Source organism: Mytilus galloprovincialis, chromosome 7 (assembly GCF_965363235.1).
Source record: "Mytilus galloprovincialis chromosome 7, xbMytGall1.hap1.1, whole genome shotgun sequence".
In the NCBI taxonomy this organism is placed as follows: domain Eukaryota; kingdom Metazoa; phylum Mollusca; class Bivalvia; order Mytilida; family Mytilidae; genus Mytilus; species Mytilus galloprovincialis.
In genome coordinates this window covers 77,352,550-77,374,521 of record NC_134844.1, presented here as the reverse complement: position 1 = coordinate 77,374,521, position 21,972 = coordinate 77,352,550, and the positions used below count along the sequence as shown (strand labels likewise).

Genomic DNA, 21,972 nt, shown 5'->3' with positions numbered 1-21,972 from the left:
CAATATCACTACACAGAGATTTTTTGTTTACACAGAACTTTTAAAAGTTCCTCATTTCAAGGCCAATTAGGGATATTGACCCAACTAATCTGAAAGAATCAGTTAAAAGGGCTGCTTAGTTGTTTTATTTAGTTTTCAAAATATATGTCATTCACGTTATAGCACAGATTTTTTTATCTGCTGATCAAGTTATAGTTTTAGTTTTAGGTAGTTTAACCATTAAAATTATTTTTTGTTAGAGGAGTCATCATACAGTATGGTCTTTTATACAATACAATACAATACAATACAATATTTTTATTTTCCAAATTAAAGGGCCCATTAAGAGCATAACATTAATTACAACATGACATAAACATTACAGAGTGATTAAAGAAACATAAAATAATAATTCAAATGCATGAAGAAAGGATCAGTGGTCAAGGGGAGATAATTTTGATATTGATTAGAGTATTTAAGGTAACTAATTTTCTGATTTTCTAAGTTGCAGGCCTTTTATATGTACTATTTATATAATGCCTTTTCCATATGTTCTAATCACAGTATTCTTTCTTTCACAGGTACCTACACAATAACAGATTGTATTCTTTACCAATGGGAGGAGACTTCAATGATATGACTGTTACATATTTTTATCTATATAATAACCGTATCTCAGCTATATTGAATGGGACATTTAAAAATTTTGTTGTTTCACTTACCAGTTTGTAAGTTAAATTTAATTTTATTCTCAGTACTAACATTATTACTTAACAACTGATACTTTAAAGGGGCACAAGCTACTTTATACCAAATTTTTCAATCATTCATGTAAGTGAAATAGTGAAATAATAATTGGCTATTAGCAGCCGGTATGGTTCAATTTTGTCTAGATAAGCTGAGAAACATCGATGATGATGAATTATTCACTTGCAAGTGAATAAGTCGTCCTCATTGAATCTATATTCATGTAAACTTCAATTGAACCCCTTAGCTAAAGATGGATTATGCATGAAAGATGCATGTTAGGCTATTAAAAGAAAAGAATGTCAGCATTGAAAGTGAAACAAAGATAAATTCATTGATTAAATGATTCGATCCACAATAAATCATTCTTATTCAGGTAAAATCGAAAAAATAACATAATCGAAAAAATAACATAATCGAAAAAATAACATATTTTTGTCGAGCCTGCAACTTTTGTTGCAGAAAGCTCGACATAGGGATAGTGATCCGGCGGCGGCGGCGGCTACGGCGGCTACGGCGGCGGTGTTAGCTAACTTCTTAAAAACTTTATATTTTAGAAGGTGGAAGACCTGGATGCTTCATACTTTGTATATAGATGCCTCATGTTACGAAGTTTCCGTCAGTCACATGTCCAATGTCCTTGACCTCATTTTCATGGTTCAGTGACCACTTGAAAAAAAAGTTCAGATTTTTTGTAATGTTGAATTCTCTCTTATTATAAGTAATAAGATAACTATATTTGATATGTGCGTACCTTGCAAGGTCCTCATGTCTGTCAGACAGTTTTCACTTGACCTCGACCTCATTTCATGGATCAGTGAACAAGGTTAAGTTTTGGTGGTTAAGTCCGTATCTCAGATACTATAAGCAATAGGGCTTGTATATTCGGTGTATGGAAGGACTGTAAGGTGTACATGTCCAACTGGCAGGTGTCATCTGACCTTGACCTCATTTTCATGGTTCAGTGGTTATAGTTAAATTTTTGTGTTTTGGTCTGTTTTTTTCATACTATATGCAATAGGTCTACTGTATTTGTTGTATGGAATGATTGTAAGGTGTAGATGTCTAGCGGGCAGATGTCATGTGACCTTAACCTCATTTTCATGGTTCAGTGGTTATAGTTAAATTTTTGTGTTTTGGTCTGTTTTTTTCATACTATATGCAATAGGTCTACTGTATTTGTTGTATGGAATGATTGTAAGGTGTAGATGTCTAGCGGGCAGATGTCATGTGACCTTGACCTCATTTTCATGGTTCAGTGGTTATAGTAAAATTTTTGTGTTTTAGTCTGTTTTTTTCATACTATATGCAATAGGTCTACTATATTTGTTGTATGGAATGAATGTAAGGTGTACATGTCTAACGGGCAGATGTCATGTGACCTTGACCTCATTTGCATGGTTCAGTGGTCAAAGTTAAGTTTTTGAGTTTTGGTCTATTTATCTAATACTTTATGCCATAGGTCAACTATGTGGTGTATAGAAATATTTTTTGATCTTTATGTCAGTAGCGCAGGTTTCTTTTAACCATGACCTCATTTTCACGGTTCATTGCACAGTGTTAATTTTTTGTGTTTTGGTCAATTTTTCTTAAACTATAAGTACCGGTAATAGGTCAACTATATATGTTGTATAAAAGCATTGTTAGCTGTACATGTCTGTCTGGCATGGTTCATCTGACCTTGACCTCATTTTCATGGTTCATTGGTCTTTGTTTAGTTATTTTGGTTAATAAATGATAAGTTAATGTGACATTATTTATAAAGCTTTATACTTAGGACTATCAACATAATATCAATGATTAGTATAGAAGGCGAGACATTTCAGCGTGTGCACTCTTGTTTAATCTTAAAATTGAAATAAAACAGACATAGAAAAATCCAATTGCACGAGGTTCATATATCTATTTATATTTATGTTTATGTTTATATTGTGTTATATGACCGCCTGGGGGGGTTACTTCCTATATTTTTAGTGGTATGTGTGTGCCGCAAAACAGGGTAACTTTTTCCTGCCCTGCTGGTTAGAACAGGGTCCCTTTTTAGCTCACCTGGCCCAAAGGGCCAAGTGAGCTTTTCTCATCACTTGGCGTCCAGCGTCCGTCGTCGTCGTCCGTCGTCGTCGTCCTGCGTCCGGCGTTAACTTTTACAAAAATCTTCTCCTCTGAAACTACTAGGCCAAATTTAACCAAACTTGGCCACAATCATCATTGGGGTATCTAGTTTAAAAATTGTGTCCGGTGACCCCGCCAACTAATTAAGATGGCCGCCATGGCTATAAATAGAACATAGGGGTAAAATGCAGTTTTTGGCTTATAACTCAAAAACCAAAGCTTTAGGGCAAATCTGACATGGGGTAATATTGTTAATCAGGTTAAGATCTATCTGCCCTGAAATTTTCAGATGAATCTGACATTCCGTTGTTAGGTTGCTGCCCCTGAATTGGTAATTTTAAGGAAATTTTGTTGTTTTTGGTTATTATCTTGAATATTATTTTAGATAGAGATAAACTGTAAAAAGCAATAATGTTCAGCAAAGTAAGATCTACAAAAAAGTCAACATGACCAAAATGATCAGTTGACCACTTTAGGAGTTATTGCCCTTTATAGTCAATTTTTAACCATTTTTAGCTCACCTGGCCCGAAGGGCCAAGTGAGCTTTTCTCATCACTTGGCGTCCGGCGTCCGTCGTCCGGCGTCCGTCGTCCGTCGTCCGTCGTCCGTCGTCCGTCGTCGTCGTCGTCGTTAACTTTTACAAAAATCTTCTCCTCTGAAACTACTGGGCCAAATCAAACCAAACTTGGCCACAATCATCATTGGGGTATCTAGTTTAAAAAATGTGTGGCGTGACCCGGTCAACCAACCAAGATGGCCGCCACGGCTAAAAATAGAACATAGGGGTAAAATGCAGTTTTTGGCTTATAACTCAAAAACCAAAGCATTTAGAGGAAATCTGACATGGGGTAAAAAGGTTTATCAGGTCGGGATCTATCTGCCCTGAAATTTTCAGATGAATCGGTCAACCCGTTGTTGGGTTGCTGCCCCTGAATTGGTAATTTTGAGGAAATTTTGCTGTTTTTGGTTATTATCTTGAATATTATTATAGATAGAGATAAACTGTAAACAGCAATAATGTTCAGCAAAGTTAGATTTACAAATAAGTCAACATGACCGAAATGGTCAGTTGACCACTTTAGGAGTTATTGCCCTTTATAGTCAACTTTTAACCATTTTTCATAAATCTAAGTAATCTTTTACAAAAATCTTCTCCTCTGAAACTACTGGGCCAAATTAATCCAAACTTGGCCACAATCATCTTTGGGGTATCTAGTTTGAAAAATGTGTCCGATGACCTGGCCATTCAACCAAGATGGCGGCCACGGCTAAAAATAGAACAGGGGTAAAATGTAGATTTTGGCTTATAACTCTGAAACCAAAGCATTTAGAGCAAATCTGACAAGAAGTTAAAATGTTAATCAAGTCAATATCTATCTGCTCTGAAATTATCAGATGAATTGGACAATCGGTTGTTGGGTTGCTGCCCTCCAATTGGTAATTTTTAAAGAAATTTTGCCGTTTTTGGTTATTATCTTGAATACTATTATAGATAGAGATAAACTGTAAACAGCAATAATGTTCAGCAAAGTAAGATCTACAAATAAGTCAGCATGACCTAAATGGTCAATTGGCCCCTTAAGGAGTTATTGCCCTTTATAGTCATTTTTAACAATTTTCATTAATTCGGTAAATTTATGTAAATTTTTACCAAATATTTTTCTCTGTTTCTAATGGGCAAGGTTTATTATAGATATAATTGTAAGAAGCAAGAACGTTCAGTAAAGTAAGAACTTCAAACACATCACCATCACCAAAATACAATTTTGTCATGAATCCATTTGTGTCCTATGTTTAATATGCACATAGACCAAGGTGAGCGACACAGGCTCTTTAGAGCCTCTAGTTCGTAAATCTTAGTAATCTTTTAGAAAAATCTTCTCCCCTGAAACTGCTGGGCCAAATTATTTGAAACTTGGCCACAATCATCATTGGGGTATCTAGTTTAAAAATTGTGTCTGGTGACCTGGCCATCAAACCAAGATGGCCGCCACGGCTAAAAATAGAACATAGGGGTAAAATGCAGTTTTTGGCTTATAACTCAAAAACCAAATAATTTAGAGAAAATCTGACATGAAGTAAAATTGTTAATCAGGTCAAGATCTATCTGCCCTGAAATTTTCAGATGAATTGGACAACCTGTTTTTGGGTTGCGGCCCCTGAATTGGTAATTTTAAGGAAATTTTGCTGTTTTTGGTTATTATATTGAATATTATTATAGATATAGGTAAACTGTAAACAGCAATAATGTTCAGCAAAGTAAGATCTACAAATAAGTCAACATGAACGAAATGGTCAATTGACCCCTGTAGGAGTTATTGACCTTTGTAGTCAATTTTCAATCTGCTTCCTTTGTTTAATATTCACATAGACCAAGGTGAGCGACACAGGCTCTTTAGAGCCTCTAGTTCATATCCTGCTGGTTAGAACAGGGTCGTTTTTTCATGCCCTGTTGGTGAAAACAGGGTCTTTTTTAAGCAAAGTATTTGTCTAGAACAGGATCACTTATTTAACTGTTTATAGGAGCAAAAGGAGTTGATCAGAAATATTTTTTTTTGCTTTATTCTTAATCCTTGGTCAATTGTAGTAAAAAAAAACGTGTCTAGAACAGGGTATACATTTTCTGAGCGGGTCTAGAACAGGGTATGTTTTTCAACATTTCTGTTTAGAACAGGGTATGTTTTTCAATGTTTACTGGTTAGAACAGGGTATGATTTGGCAAGTACTGTCGGCAAAGTTATATCTGAAAGGATAGTCAGTAGCCCCCCCGCCCCCCACCACCAAAGGGCCAAGTGAGCTTTTTCCATCACTTGGCATCCGTCGTCCGTCGTCGTCGTCCGTCGTCGTTAACTTTTTCAAAAATCTTCTCCTCTAAAACTACTGGGCCAAATTATACCAAACTTGGCCACAATCATCATTGGGGTATTTTAAAAAATGTGTGGCGTGACCCGGCCAACCAACCAAGATGGCCGCCATGGCTAAAAATAGAACATAGGGGTAAAATGCAGTTTTTGGCTTATAACTCAAAAACCAAAGCATTTAGAGCAAGTCTGATCTGGGGTAAAATTGTTGATCAGGTCAACATCTATCTGCCCTGATATTTTCAGATGAATCCGACAACCCGTTGTTGGGTTGCTGCCCCTGAATTGGTAATTTTAGGGAATTTTTGCTGTTTTTGGTTATTATCTTGAATATTATTATAGATAGAGATAAACTGTTAACAGCAATAATGTTCAGCAAAGTAAGATCTACAAATAAGTCAAAATGACCAAAATGGTCAGTTGACCCCTTTAGGAGTTATTGACCTTTATAGTCAATTTTTAACCATTTTTCGTAAATCTTAGTAATCTTTTAGAAAAATCTTCTCCTCTGAAACTACTGGGCCAAATTAATCCAAACCTGGCCACAATCATCTTTGGTGTATCTAGTTTATGAAATGTGTGGCGTGACCTGGCCAACCAACCAAGATGGCCACCATGGCTAAAAATAGAACATAGGCCTGAAACACAGTTTTTGGCTTATAACTCAAAAACCAAAGCATTTAGAGCAAATCTGACATGAGTAAAAGTGTTTATCAGGTCAAGATCTAACTGCCCTGAAATTTTCAGACAAATCGGACAACCCGTTGTTGAGTTGCTGCCCCTGAATTAGTAATTTTAAGATATCTTGAATATTATTATAGATAGAGATAAACTGTAAACTGCAATAATGTTCAGCAAAGTAAGATCTACAAATAAGTCAGCATGAACAAAATTGTCAGTTGACCCATTAAGGAGTTATTGCCCTTTATAGTCATTATTTAACAATTTTCATAAATTTTTGTAAATTTTTAGAAAATATTTTCCATTGTAATTACTGGGCCAAGTTCATTATAGATAGAGATAATTGTAGCAAGAATAATGTCCAATAAAGTAAGATCTACAAACACATCCATTGTATAATATGCACATAGACCAAGGTGAGCGACACAGGCTCTTGAGAGCCTCTAGTTAAATTTTAGTTTCTTGTGTACATTTCTGAGTTTAGTATGATGGGGGGGGGGGGGGGGGGGCAGTCTAAAGCAAGCCTCTGGTGGGGGAGTTTCTCACTGCATTGAAGACCCAATGGTGACCTTCAGCTGTTGCCTGCTCTTTGGTCGGGTTGTTGTCTCTTTGACACATTTCCCATTTCCATTCTCCGTTTTATCCTGTATAAAAGATTGAACATTATTTCTTGGTCTTTGGTCAAACGCCTTATCATCATGCTTATGATATTGAGTTGTACAAAATAAGCCATACAGTTTGGAATCTATCAGTCAGCCCTTTTGTCATGTTTATGTTTACATTGTTTCTGAACATTTTAAACATACATTAATTGTAGAATATAGAATCTTCTTCTGTTTTCTTAGCTTTACATCAAAAGTTTAGGCTTTTAATAAGAAAAATGGAGAGAGCCTGCTGGTTGTATAATCATAGATATAAAAATAAAGAGATGTGGTATGATTGTGAATTAAACAACTATACACCAGAGTTCAATATTGAGAAAAGCAAATAATAAAGGCCCTGAAATAAAAAAAAAAAGGGAATTATTCAAACAAGACAAACAAACAACCTTTATAAAAAAAACGATTAAGGTGGTACCTAACACTACAGGGAGATAACTCTGTAAAATCAGCTAAAACGTTTTAATTCCGTTGTGTTGTTAAGGGCATCCAATACAGTTTCTCGATTAAATGTCATTTTTATAAATTTGTAATATGTTGTAGGCCTTGGCGAGATATAAAATAAAACACAAAATAAAACATAGGTCACCGTGCTTGTTTTCGAGAAAATTGAGGCTAAAAATTGGGGATTTGTGCAATTTTGTAAAAAAATTAGGCAATGTTAAAAAAAATTTGGAGCAGATATGTTTCGTCGTAAATTATTAAGATCGGGTTCAATCTGAAGCTGTGATAAGTGACAAAAAGGAAAAAAATAAATCAATACATGAATAACTATACAATTATTCAAGCCTTGCTTGTCATTGCGGACCAGATGCTCAAAGTGGTATTTTTTTTAACCTAAAAAAATAGAAATAAACTGTTTCTGAAAATGTCATTTTTATGATTTTTCTGCATAAATTGCATTTTGTCATTCTTTCTTCAAATCCCAAATAAAAAATATAGGTCACCGTGCTTGATTCCATGATAAACGCGATTTATCCTAAAAATTGTGTCCCCCTTTGTAACCTCAACGTTAGCGCTAAAGTGCACGACGTCGCTGGCAAACAATTTGGACGTTATCTCTGCAAATGACCGGAGACATTTTTCAGATGTATAAATATTGCTTGTAAGATGTGTAAATTACTATCTATAAATTGGTAATATTGTTTCCGGAAATAAAATCATGTGAATAACAAATCCCTCTCTCTGTTTGTGGTCTAAGTGAGAAATAAGCATCTCAAGAAAAGTTATTACGGACTGTTGATTATTTTTATGGCTTTTAAAATTAAATACTCGGCAATTTAGAACTTGACATACAGGTACATTTACTGTACACACTCGTATATTATTTCATACCGTATGTTGACCTCTAGATTTATTTTGTTTTGTTTGGTGGGCTGCTGGTTCATTACAAATAATCCTTTAAATCCTTTTATTCACGTTTTAATCACTGAGAAATCGGTTTTGTTGATACGAATTAAAAGTTAACGTCGTTTGGACAGTAAATTAAATTAAACGCGAATTACAATTAACATTAGTACGTAAAACATTTTGAATGCGAATTAAACTAATTCGAATTAGTTGCATGTAATGTGAATCAAATTCGAATAACGTGTGAACTCAGCATTATCCTGCAAACGGAACTTCTTTTTTTGTACATAAATAGTAGCACATAAATTAGGCCGTTACTTTTCTCCTTTGAATTGTTTTACATTGTCATTTCGTGATCTTTTATAGCTGACTATAGGATACGGGATTTGCTCATTGTTGAAGACCGTGCGGTGACTTATATTTATTAATTTCTGTGTCATGTTTGTCTCTGGTTGAGAGTTGTCTCATTAGCAATTCTACCACATCTTCTGTTTTATGTGGTCAGAAAACAAAAGCAAAATCTTATAAAGGAGAAGTCTTCAATTTGCTAAAGAATGAGTTTGTCCAAACAATGAAACTATAACTTTGATTTTTTTTTTATTTGGCAAATATGATTCTATTAGTTGCGATTAAAATCCTTCTCTCATAGCGTTGGTCAATAACTATAGATTTTTTTCACCATATAACGCGTACATAAAATATCGCACTTCCATTCCTCTGTCTGTCCTTCCGGTCCTTCTGGTTTATCACATTTTTCAAGTGTACAATTCTTGTTAACTTTCTATAAAACTGATATTTATGCCATTCGGAAATATTGATTATATTGGAAATTGCATTGTATTTGCTGTCATTCCGTCATTTCTCTAATATATTTATAAAAAATATTAAAAAAAACCAAAATAAACAGTTGCGCTACGAGCGCATGATATGCCCGTCGTCTTATGATTTTGAATAATATGCTGTACCATGATTACGACGGACAGACGGACGCGGGCATTTGTATACCATAATATGTCCCATCAAAATATTTACGGATGTATAAACATATCGTTGGCTATATATATTGCCTTTTGTTAGATAAAATACGTGCAACGTGGAAGAAATAAGAACTTTGTTCTTTTATAAAAGTTGTGTCATTGTTTATATTAGCGGCGTTTACCTACATTTTCCGTATTGGTTTTAAAATATCATTGGTTTCTTGTGATGTAATAAAATGTCAATCATGGATGATGAATGATAATAAAAATGATAATTGACATGCAACAAAAGGGTCAGTCGTCTTGAGATTGCTCACTATACGATATTTTGTTGAAGATCTCAAAGAAACAGTAATTAATGTTTTATTTCTTATAATACTATTAGACTGTTATCCTGTTAGAATCGAATGCACTAATATTAATGGCGTAGAAGTTAGCATGCGGGAGAAAGAAACAGAAATTGGAGCATAAAAATTCCACATTACGTTTCTTATTACGGAACATTACACGCATTACGTCCCGCAAAAAGTGACGTTTTGCGGGAATTCGAACGCTTAACATTGCGCCAAGAGTTAACTCCCTTGAAACTGTATCGGATGCCCTTAAAGGAATATTAAGCTTCTCAATGATCAAAATAAATGTTTGTCAAACTGGTATATAGCCAGTGTAATTTTTCTGATAAAACGGTTGGTTCAAATTTTTTGAAATTTTAATATTTTTGTCAAAGGGTCAAAGTAAATACTTTGTCAAAATTTTAAGAAAATTAAACGACCCAAATTAATTTTAGCTAAAGTGTTGGGTACCACCTTAATTCATGATTTAACTTTCCATTACAGAGATTTGTCCAATAACAGAATAGCAACTATTGAAGGGAATGCCTTTACTGATGTGACAGTCTCATATGTATACAGTAGTTTGAAGCTTACCAATAACAAGATTAAAGATATTCAGCCATATGCTTTTAATAACGTGAATGCACCAAGTATCCAATTTGATGGAGATACGATGGGAGTTATTCCATCGTATGCCTTCAATGACATTACAGCCTCGACCTTGAACCTTTACAACATCGGGATAACAGGCATAGAGGAAAACGCTTTCAACGATTTTAACGTGGGTTTGCTGTAAGTTACTTAGAGGCCATTAATTTTTAAAATTTTTGTAAGTTACTTAAGGTGGTAGACCTTGGTTCAGGGAGATAACTCTTTAAATCAGTTATGCCTTTGTAAAAGTCAAGTTTCATCAACGTTTTTTAAGCATTTACCTGAAACAGATTGGAAATAATCTATGTAACCTAGAAGCTTAGAATATATTTATGAAAATGGTTGACACAAACATACTGATGATTTTAAGAGTTATTTCCCTTAACCTAGGTCTACCTCCTTAAAGGCCATTAATTTTTAAATCATTGGTTTACACATTTTTGATGTAAAAGATGTGGGTCAGTCGGTTTGAAAATAAAGATGAAAAAGAACCTTGCTGGACACAAATTTGTCACCATTCTTATAATATATTAATGCTAAACATATTTTCTCTCAGCTGTCTAAACAAGCAATGCAAGTCATCATCATACAAGTGAATAAAATATAAAAGGGGGGATGGGTAATAAGTATTTAACAACTGGAAAAAGATGTCATTACACAAAGAGTGAAAACAAAATTTAATCAGATATTTTATCACCAATGTTATATCAGATCATTCTCAAATTAATTTTGGAAGAAGACTTGTTCAGTATTACATGGGATAGGACATAGGATATGAGAGCTTGATCACTTAAGGTTCTTTAATTTTTTAGTATTGTATGTATGGATCTGTATGGATCTTTATGGATCTGTATGGATCTTTATGGATCTTTATAGATCTTTATGGATCTTTATGGATCTTTATGTGTCTTTATGGATCTGTATGGATCTTTATCGATCTTTATGGATCTTTATAGATCTTTATGGATCTTTATGGATCTTTATAGATCTTTATGGATCTTTATGGATCTTTATAGATCTTTATATTCTGGATCTTTATGGATCTTTATAGATCTTTATAGATCTTTATGGATCTTTATGTGCAAAGCCTATTGTAAATATGTTATTCGTTGAACATTTGAATTCTTTGTTTGCCTGTCCCAAAAAAGTTAGGAAAATTGGTATCCAACGAAAAATAATGAATCCACAGTATAGAATACGGTAGTCTATGAGGCAATTTTTTTATTAGAAAACAAAGAAAATGAACAGTCAATAATTCTATTCCTTAATAATTTTTTTATTTTGTAGCTATTTATATGGTAACTCTATCAGCAGCCTGGATGGATCAATTTTCGCTGGAACATCCTCTGTCACATACTTGTATCTAAACAAGAACAATATAGCTTATATAAAGACTAATGTGTTTGATAGTGTCACAGTTACATATCTGTATCTGAATGAGAATTCTCTATCCATTTATCCTATAGCCCTGAGTCAGATTACTCCCAAAGAAATGTAAGTAGATAAAATTATCTCCTGTAAAATTTTATAGAAGTTGAGGCTGTTGGATTACATGATGTATATAATTAAAGCCTCGGATAGGCTCTATAGTTACACACAGTCACACATGTCTGTCCATCAGTCACAGTTTGTTTCCAGTTCATAAAGTAGGGTGAACACAATGTCATAGACCATAAAATGCTGGTCAAGTCTGATTTTGATTTTCATAACATTAATTTTAAAAAGATGATCATATTGCATGTGTATTAAAAGTTTGATCAAGGAAAGGTACATTGAAAAAGGCAATAACAGTTACCTTTTTATAATGATTATTTATTTAATTCATCTAAGTTTCATTTGAATAAGGTTATCTTTTACTTTTGGATTTATTTATTGCAGTTACCTAAATGTTTTATTTAATACGATTACCTGAGTCTTTCTATTTCTTCAAGTTACCTGAGTGTACATTTTTTTCAGTTACCTTGAGGACAATGAAATAACAGGAATACCTGATGGATCTTTAGCTGGACAGACAAATCTACAGATTTTCTCCATGTATAATAACAAACTGACCGAAATAACTGCAACTACATTTACATCTGCTACTAATCTTCAGACTTTGTAAGTTGTTTTTCCTTTTATAATCTGATTTAATAATTTATTGCTTGAATTTAAGAATAGTATGTAATATCATTTTTCATACCCCAAAATGAAATAACGTCATGTTATTGGTTGAATGCCCATTGTTAAAAGTTATTTCAGACCAATCACAAAGTTTTGTTGTAAGCTTTTGAAAAGAATTACCCAGAATGCATAAGATTCTGAAACAGCAAATTGATTGATTAATGTTTGCCTTATGTCAAGTAGCAGTGTTTTATGCAAGTTAAGAATAAGAAAATGAAATATTTGCTATAAATCTGAAAATTCCAGTTGTGAGAGATAAAACTTCTATGAATGTTTTAAATAACAAAACTGTTGAAACATTGAGTTACTTGATTAATAATTATACATTTGGTGAAGTAATATGAAGGTTCATCTTTTATCCTGTGCGTGAACTAAGGATATGATGTGTCAATTAATCTGACAACATAACATAACATAAAAAAACAACTTTTAAAGCAAAGTACTGTAAACCAAACATAAATCATGGCTAATATGTAAACTTCGATCTTTCTTTAATTAACTACAGCAAGCAAATTTGATATGGGGCAGTAAGGGCTAACTGCAAAATAAAGTATCCACGAAAATAACTTGGTTAACAATAACTGCACTTTAATTGTAATTCTTCCTCTCAAAGTCACAGTGAGATTTTTAACATGGATTAAGAAAACTGCATAATTTTGATCATCGAAATTGTCCAACAAGAAAATGAAGTAGCACATATTTAATGTTGTCTCAAGAATAAATTCCCCAAAAATATAAAAATAGAAGAAAACAAGAACATTATAGTGTATTGCTTCCTTGCATTTATAGGGTTAAATTCAGTAACGAAGCCTGAGTGGAAGACACTTGTCAAATAATTTTTACACTCATGCATTTATTTGCAATACTCATAGAAGAAGACCCTATATCAATACTGAACGAATAACAATGAGATGAAGAACAACGATCAAGAGTTGTTGACGTATTTTCTAAACTTTGTTGAAGTCCTTCCTTTTAACACAAATTGATTAAAAATTAATCTAGAGTTGTCTCTCTTTGTCTGTTGTTAATTGTAATTCACAAATTCCAAAATTAAAATGATACAGACTTTCTGTATATTATACTCATTTGTGTAGAGGTTCCATCCTCTGTTTTTCATTTATAACTTTTACAACTTATACAAAAACAATCCTTTGAATTAAACATACATTTTATTACAACAACTTGTTAGCTCACCTGGTCTAAAAGGCCAAGTGAGCTTTTCTCATCACTTGGCGTCCGGCGGCCGGCGTTCGTTGTCGTCCGTCGTCGTCGTTAACTTTTACAAAAATCTTCTCCTCTGAAACTACTGGGCCAAATTAAACCAAACTTAACCACAATCATCATTGGGGTATCTTGTTTAAAAAATGTGTCCGGTGACCCGGCCAACAATCCAAGATGGCCGCCATGGATAAAAATAGAACATAGGGGTAAAATGCAGTTTTTGGCTTATAACTCAAAAACCAAAGCATTTAGAGAAAATCTGACATGGGTAGAATTGTTAAACAGGTGAAGATCTATCTGCCCTGAAATTTTCAGATGAATCGGATAACCCGTTGTTGGGTTGCTGCCCCTGAATTAGTAATTTTAAGGAAATTTTGCTGTTTTTGGTTATTATCTTGAATATTATTATAGATAGAGATAAACAGTAAACAGCAATAATGTTCAGCAAAGTAAGATTTACAATTAAGTCAACATGACTGAAATGGTCAGTTGACCCCTTTAGGAGTTATTGCCCTTAATAGTCAATTTTTAACCATTTTTCGTAAATCTTAGTAATATTTTACAGAAATCTTCTCCTCTGAAACTACTGGGCCAAATTAATCCAAACTTGGCCACAATCATCTTTTGGGTTAGTAGTTTGAAAAATGTGTCCGGTGACCCGGCCATCAAACCAAGATGGCCGCCATGGCTAAAAATAGAACATGGGGTAAAATGCAGTTTTTGGCTTATAACTCAAAACCCAAAGCATTTAGAGCAAGTCTGACATGGGGTAAATTTGTTTATCAGGTCAACATTTATCTGCTCTGAAATTTTTAGATGAATCGGATAACCCGTTGTTGGGTTGCTGACCCTGAATTGTTAGTTTTAAGGAAATTTTGCTGTTTTTGGTCATTATCTTGAATATTATTATTGATAGAGATAAACTGTAAACAACAATAATGTTCAGCAAAGTAAGATTTACAAATAAGTCAACATGACCGAAATGGTCAATTGACCCCCTTAGGAGTTATTGTTCTTTATAGTCAATTTTTAACAAATTTCATAAAATTTGTAAATTATTACTAACATTTTCCACTGAAACTAATAGGCCAAGTTCATTATAGATAGAGATAATTTTAAGCAGCAAGAATGTTCAGTAAAGTAAGATGTACAAACACATCACCATCACCAAAACACAATTTTGTCATGAATCCATCTGCTTCTTTTAATATTCACATAGACCAAGGTGAGCGACACAGGCTCTTTAGAGCCTCTAGTATTTACATTTTCATGACTAGAATATACATTTTAACCGGATTTTTATGACAAAAATGTCGGTTATTGATTTGGGGATATATGGCAGGCGGGCGGTCGGGCGGCAACCAAATGTTGTCCGTGCATTTACTCATGAACCATTTGACCAAAGCTTTTAAAATTTTAATATGTTGTTACTGACATGACTGACAACAAAATGAAGGTCAAGTTCAATAATTACGATTTTGACGTTTACCGTTCAGGAGTTATGGTTCTTGAAAGTTTGAAAATGGTGTTTTCAGTCGTGTCCGTGCATTTACGCATGAACTGTTCTACCAAAGCTTCCCAAATTTTAATATGTTGTTACTGATGACAAAATGGAGGTCAAGTTCAATAATGATGATTTTGACTTTTACCGTTCAGGAGTTATGGTTCTTGAAAGATTGAAAAATGGCGTTTCCAGTCGTATCCGTGCATTTACTAATGAACTGTTCAACCAAAGCGTTTCAAATTTTAATATGTTGTTACTGATGACAAAATGGAGGTCAAGTTCAATAATGAGGATTTTGACTTTACCGTTCAGGAGTTATGGTTCTTGAAAGATCGAAAAATGGTGTTTCTATTCATGTTGTTGCATTTACTCATGAACCATTCAACCTAAGCTTTTCAAATTTTGATATGTTGATACTGATGAAAAAATGGAGGTGAAATTTGATATTGACAATTTTCACTTTTACCGTTCATAAGTTGTGGTTCTTGTGATATTGCCAGGACACAAATAAATGTTAATAAATCCGGTTTGCTGTCATTGTGACAGCCTCTTGTTACTTTGTGGCATTACTTTGGCTACAGAGTATTCTATGATATTTTGTTAAGGCGCCAGGGTGACTACCGATTACCTATACACAATAGCTATCAGCTGACCTATGTTGACATAGTGTCATAAAACCCCTGGTAGATGCATTTATTTCTAAAAGAGAGAGATAACTACTTAAAAAAACTGTGCATGTTGATTATAGCTTAACGGAAAGTGAAAAGTTTCAGTACTACTGCTTAGCCTTGTGTTCATTATTTGGTACAAATTTGGATGTTTAAAAAATTAGCTACTTATTCATACCTTGTATTTTTTTCCCAGGTTGTTACAAAATAATGAGATTCAGTATATAGAGGAAGGATCATTTAACGGTTTAGATAAACTTGAGACTCTGGACCTGAGCAGTAACCAGCTGTCCTACTTCCCAGCCATTTCCATGGAGACACTGACCTCTCTTAACCTTGGAGGTAACATGATAGAAACTTTAGGAGGATTCCCAGTCAATAACAGCATAGTTGTGTAAGTATCATAGTAAACTGTGGATTCATTATTTTGGTTGAATACATTTTTTTCTTGGATTTCATATGTAAATAACCATGAATTTAAATGCTCAATATAGTACAGAATTTCTATATGCTTAATGCAGGCTTTGGCAAAACTACAAAATTACAACTTTCTTTTGCTAACCAACTAAATTAGTATCAGTGAATTTTAAAGGATGTATAATGAACATTCTTGAATGAGAAAATTTTTGAAGAAGCATAGGCAGAAATTATTCATACCTTGAGAAGGGTATATAAATTGGACATGTTTAATTTATACATTAAATATAATTTACTGTGAATTCAGAAATTATTGCATGTATTTATTATTTCGATTTTTACAGAATAGAGGAAAATGCAAATTTAATTATTGAGATTTCAGGAAATTTGCATAAAGATATATGAATCATATATCAAAATGCAAGTTTTTATTATTGTGATTCTAACAAAGTTGCATTTTTTGCATTTATAAAAATCTCAAAACAATTTTATAAGAAGTTTTTGGTTAATTGGTTTGCCCTTAAATTAAGAGCATAATGCTACTCTTTGTTGTTTTATTTTTACAGGAATTTGACAGGAAATTCCTTAGGTTGTGAATGTAGTACGGCATACAGTCTGTACTATGTGAAGGACACAGTTACTGGTGGTACATGTGCTAGTCCATCTGCTCTAGCAGGTGTTACATTTGAAGCAGGACTTGTCAACTCTACTAGTTTTAAATATTTTGATACATTGAATGATACCAAGAAATTCCAGTGCAGTAAGTGGTATTAATAGATTTAGGGCTTTTCTGGGGTTAAATGTTAAGGGGGGAAGGAGCAGCAGCACATAATGAAATAATCCAAGTATCAAAATTAGCTGGTCAGGTCCAGCTGTCTGACAATTTTCAACAGCTTACTTTTATTTTTTTTAGGTGCAGAGAATATTGTAGGAACTGCAGTTTCGTCAACGGAAATGAAAATACAGTGGAATCGGCCATCAAGTCTTTATGCTGTGTTTAATACTAATGACACAACTGAAGCTGTAGGAGCTAATGTGGCAACATGGTAAATACACTATAATTACCTTACATCAATCAGCATTTTATCGTCACAAATTGATTTTTGCAACACTGCCATTGACATTGATTGAACAGATTAATCTGTCTATCATAAAACATTGAAAAAATCAATCATATGGGTGGTTGGAAGGCACTTTTAACTTGTACCCCCATTCATGAAACTGAAATTAAATTTGATGAGCTAATGAAACATAATTTCAACTTGATGTTCCTTATGATAGGATTTTTCTAAGTTTAATGCAAAAAAGAGTTTTTACCCCAACTTCAGGATTAATTACATGTTTATGCTTTTGCAATTTTGGCAATTTGAATTTGAAATAAAAACTGGTTTCTTTTCAGGAACTATATAGTAACTTGTACCAGTACCACAGCTGCTACACTGACAAAGACTGAAACTGTTACTGTAACCATACCATCAACTTCCCATAGTGCATCAGTAACATTCAAAGATACTGATGGGTTACTTCCCTTGAATTCCTATGACTGTGTTATACAACTTGAAGTTAATGGTTATACTTCAGCCAAGAGTATACCAGAAACAGTTTATATCAGACAAACACAATCCAATACATCAGGTATAGTGAAAGCTGAAACCATTTATGTTTTCTGGTCTGTGCGTCCTTTCGTCTGTTCTTCAGTCCGTTTGTTCGTTGGTTCTTTTGTCTGTCCCGCTTCAGGTTAAAGTTTTTGGTCGAGGTAGTTTTTGATGAAGTTGAAGTCCAATCAACCTGAAACTTAGTATACATTGTTCCTAATAATATGATCTTTCTAATTTTAATTCCAAATTAGAGTTTTTATCCCAATTTCACAGTCCACTGAACATAAAAAAAAATGATAGAGCGAGTGGGCATCCTTGTACTAGGGACATATCCATGATTAACATATTTATTATGGTAACCAATTTTCTTTCTAATTTCAGTTGCTAATTCCCTTCCTGTCAGTGTGTATGATTTTACCATCAGTAATGATGACTTTGGAACAGCTGCATCAATGACACCATCAAACCCATACCATGTGATCAGTCCTACTGGGTCCTGGCCAGCCATATCTACTGATCCCACTTCTGACACATTCTCTGATTGGTTCAGAGATACTACTGCTAATATAAAGCTGGATAGAGAAATTGTTTTGACTGTGGACAGTTCATCTGGATCTGATGTACACAAGTAAGTACAGTAAAACCCACATTATGGCAGTCTGTTAATCAGTTACTTTTGATGCAGGTTTTACTGTAGTTCGAAAATATATTGATTTTAAGGTGGTACCCAACACTTTCACTAAAATTAATTTGGCTCGTTTAATTTTCATAAAATTTTGACAAAGTATTTTCTTTGACCCTCTAACAAAAATATTAAAATTTCAAAAATTTTGAACCAACCATTTTATTAGAAAAAATACACGAGTTATATAGCAGTTTGACAAAAATCAATTTTGATCACAGAGAAGCTTAATATTCCCTTTACAACACAACGTAAGTAAAACGTTTAGCTGACTTTACAGAGTTATCTCCCTGTAGTGTTAGGTACCACCTTAAAGACTTATGTTTATCATGTTATGAAGTATTATGTGACATATAGAATTAATTTGGGGTCTGTTTGATTGATTTTTTGAAGTTGAAGTTTGATGATGAAGTTTGTGGCTATTGGAATAGAAAATTGCTGGGATATCTCAAAAGAAAATATTTTGAAAACTAAAAATTAAAATACTAGAGGGTATATTCATCTTAAAAAGAAGCTAATTTAAAAAAAAAAGGTATGAGTTGTTAGGTTTTTTTCATTTACCATCTGTATTTTTCAGTTACTATAGTGATTCCTACTTCCTGGCTGATGATTCTGGGTATGGAGCAGAAGGTCAGACAGATTGTGGTGGCATTCTCCATAACTTTTTGTAAGTCTTCTAATTATTACATTTAAAAAAGTTTATAGATATATTTTCCTATCTAGTCAAGCACTTTTAAAGCTTCTTTAGTTCATGTACTAACATTGAGTCACTGTGACCTACTTTTATTGTGTGAGTGAAATTGATAGAGATTTATAAGAGATCTATATCATACTATTCATTTCAGCTATAAAAGGCCCAGAAATCACAAATTTAAAACCATTCAAAGAAGCAAAGTAAAAGCCTAATTAGTGTACAAAAAAATGAACGAATAACAAATATGTAACACAGCGACAAACAACAACTGCTGAATAACAGGCTCCTGATTTGGGTCATACATACAGAATGTGGTGGGGCTACATGTAAGCGGGATCCCAACCTTCCTGCTAACTTGGGACAGTAGTGAAACAGTACAACAAAAGAACGAACTATACAAATTAGTTGAAAAAGGCTCAACTCAAAACAGAAAAATATATTACAAATCAAAGTCTGCATACAAACTTGAAGAACATATTTGTAATTCATTTAACATTTATATGTGTGATTAACATGAACCCATTAAAAATAAACAAAAATTGGCATCCCACAAATAATTATAATACCACACTATCAGAAATTATTGATCTCTATGGTTTTGTATCATGTCTTGATATGTTTTCCAGTTATACTTCTGCCATAAGAACTGGGCTGAAGTTTGCAGGAAGTGAAAAGATAACTGTTGGTGGAGGAGAGGAATTATGGGTATTTCTCAACAAAGTATTGGTAATAGAAATCATTGCCAATAGAGCATCAGCCAGTGTGGCATGTCAGACTGTTGATTTATCTGCAGCTGCTGCAACAGGTAAATAGGAAGTCGAGAGGTATTGTGGGTAATCTTGAAATTTCTGAATCTAACAGCATTCTGGGTAATAATTTCAAAAGCATACATTGCTACATGCTGATTAGATTATATTATTTTAAATAATGAATCTTTGATGGTTAGAAACATTTTCTATATCTATAATTGACTATAACTGTTGTTTTTGTCGAGCCTGCAACTTTTGTTGCAGAAAGCTCGACATAGGGATAGTGATCCGGCGGCTGCGGCTACGGCTACGGCGGAGGCGGTGTTAGCTAACTTCTTAAAAGCTTTATATTTTAGAAGGTGGAAGACCTGGATGCTTCATACTTTGTATATAGATGCCTCATGTTAAGAAGTTTCCGTCAGTCACTTGTCCAATGTCCTTGACCTCATTTTCATGGTTCAGTGACCACTTGAAAAAAATGTTGAGATTTTTTGTAATGTTGAATTCTCTCTTATTATAAGTAATAGGATAACTATATTTGATATGTGCGTACCTTGAAAGGTCCTCATGTCTGTCAGACAGTTTTCACTTGACCTCGACCTCATTTCATGGATCAATGAACAAGGTTAAGTTTTGGTGGTCAAGTCCATATCTCAGATACTACAAGCAATAGGGCTAGTATATTCGGTGTATGGAAGGACTGTAAGGTGTACATGTCCAACTGGCAGGTGTCATCTGACCTTGACCTTATTTTCATGGTTCAGTGGTTATAGTTAAATTTTTGTGTTTTGGTCTGTTTTTCTCATACTATATGCAATAGGTCTACTATATTTGTTGTATGGAATGATTGTAAGGTGTACCTATTTAGCGGGCAGATGTCATGTGACCTTGACCTCAATTTCATGGTTCAGTGGTCAAAGTTAAGTTTTTGAGTTTTGGTCTTTTTATCTAATACAATATGCCATAGGTCATCTATATTTGGTGTATTGAAATATTTCGTGATCTTTATGTCAGTTGCGCAGATTTTATTTGACCGTGACCTCATTTTCACGGTTCATTGCACAGTGTTAAGTTTTAGTGTTTTGGTCTATTTTTCTTAAACTATAAGTAATAGGTCAACTATATATGTTGTATAGAAGCATTGTTAGCTGTACATGTCTACCTGGCATGGTTCATCTGACCTTGACCTCATTTTCAAGGTTCATTGGTCTTTGTTTAGTTATCTTGGTTAATGTTAAGTTTATGTGACAGTTGTATTAAAGCTTAGCTTTATACTTAGAACTATCAACATAATATCAATGATTAGTATAGAAGGCGAGACATTTCAGCGTGTGCACTCTTGTATTCATTTACCACTGAAAAATATTTAAAAAAATGTCTTTTTATTAAATGTTATATATGTGCTAAGATTACAATACCTTCTCAGATTTACAAATACAAAAAATTCACTAAAGACAAGTCTACAAACAAAATGGAGTTTAGATAGATTGAATATGATCATAGCAACCCATTAAAAAAAGTGTGGAAATTGGAAGGGAGGGACATTCCCAGACAAATATAAAGCTAGAAAAGAAGTTAAGAAAAAGACTGAATTGTCAAAAATTCAAAAAAATTCTTCACAATTTATTTAGTGTATCAAAGTTAGATTCAATGGCATCTAAGTAACATTATTTACTTATTTTAGGAGGAGGAACTTTAACATTAGAAGAAGGCACCATTGTAGGAGGTGTCTGTACGGGATTAACTCCCTTGGCTTCTACTGTCTCATTGGATTTAGAGGTTTGATATCATTTTATAATTACAAAGAATGTACTTTTTATTGGTGAATCACAATTAGCTTGGATTTTGGGATATGTATGTATGTTCTGTATCTCCCTCCTTTAGTAGGAGCACCACCAAATATGAATATTAAAGTTGTTTGGGAATG

General features: G+C 33.6%; 1 protein-coding gene across 1 annotated transcript in view; it reads left to right on the top strand.

Annotated features, from left to right (window-relative positions):
• The window catches only part of LOC143083717 (uncharacterized), an 88,443-nt gene that overhangs the window by 33,472 nt on the left and 32,999 nt on the right, over positions 1-21,972 (top strand). Inside the window, exons 20-31 of the mRNA XM_076259999.1 lie at positions 561-707; positions 10,203-10,490; positions 11,637-11,843; positions 12,306-12,449; positions 16,102-16,299; positions 16,889-17,082; positions 17,236-17,368; positions 17,722-17,957; positions 18,302-18,548; positions 19,180-19,269; positions 19,923-20,101; positions 21,730-21,824. Coding sequence (XP_076116114.1) covers positions 561-707; positions 10,203-10,490; positions 11,637-11,843; positions 12,306-12,449; positions 16,102-16,299; positions 16,889-17,082; positions 17,236-17,368; positions 17,722-17,957; positions 18,302-18,548; positions 19,180-19,269; positions 19,923-20,101; positions 21,730-21,824 — 2,158 coding nt within the window. The remainder of the gene's footprint in view (positions 1-560; positions 708-10,202; positions 10,491-11,636; positions 11,844-12,305; positions 12,450-16,101; positions 16,300-16,888; positions 17,083-17,235; positions 17,369-17,721; positions 17,958-18,301; positions 18,549-19,179; positions 19,270-19,922; positions 20,102-21,729; positions 21,825-21,972) is intronic.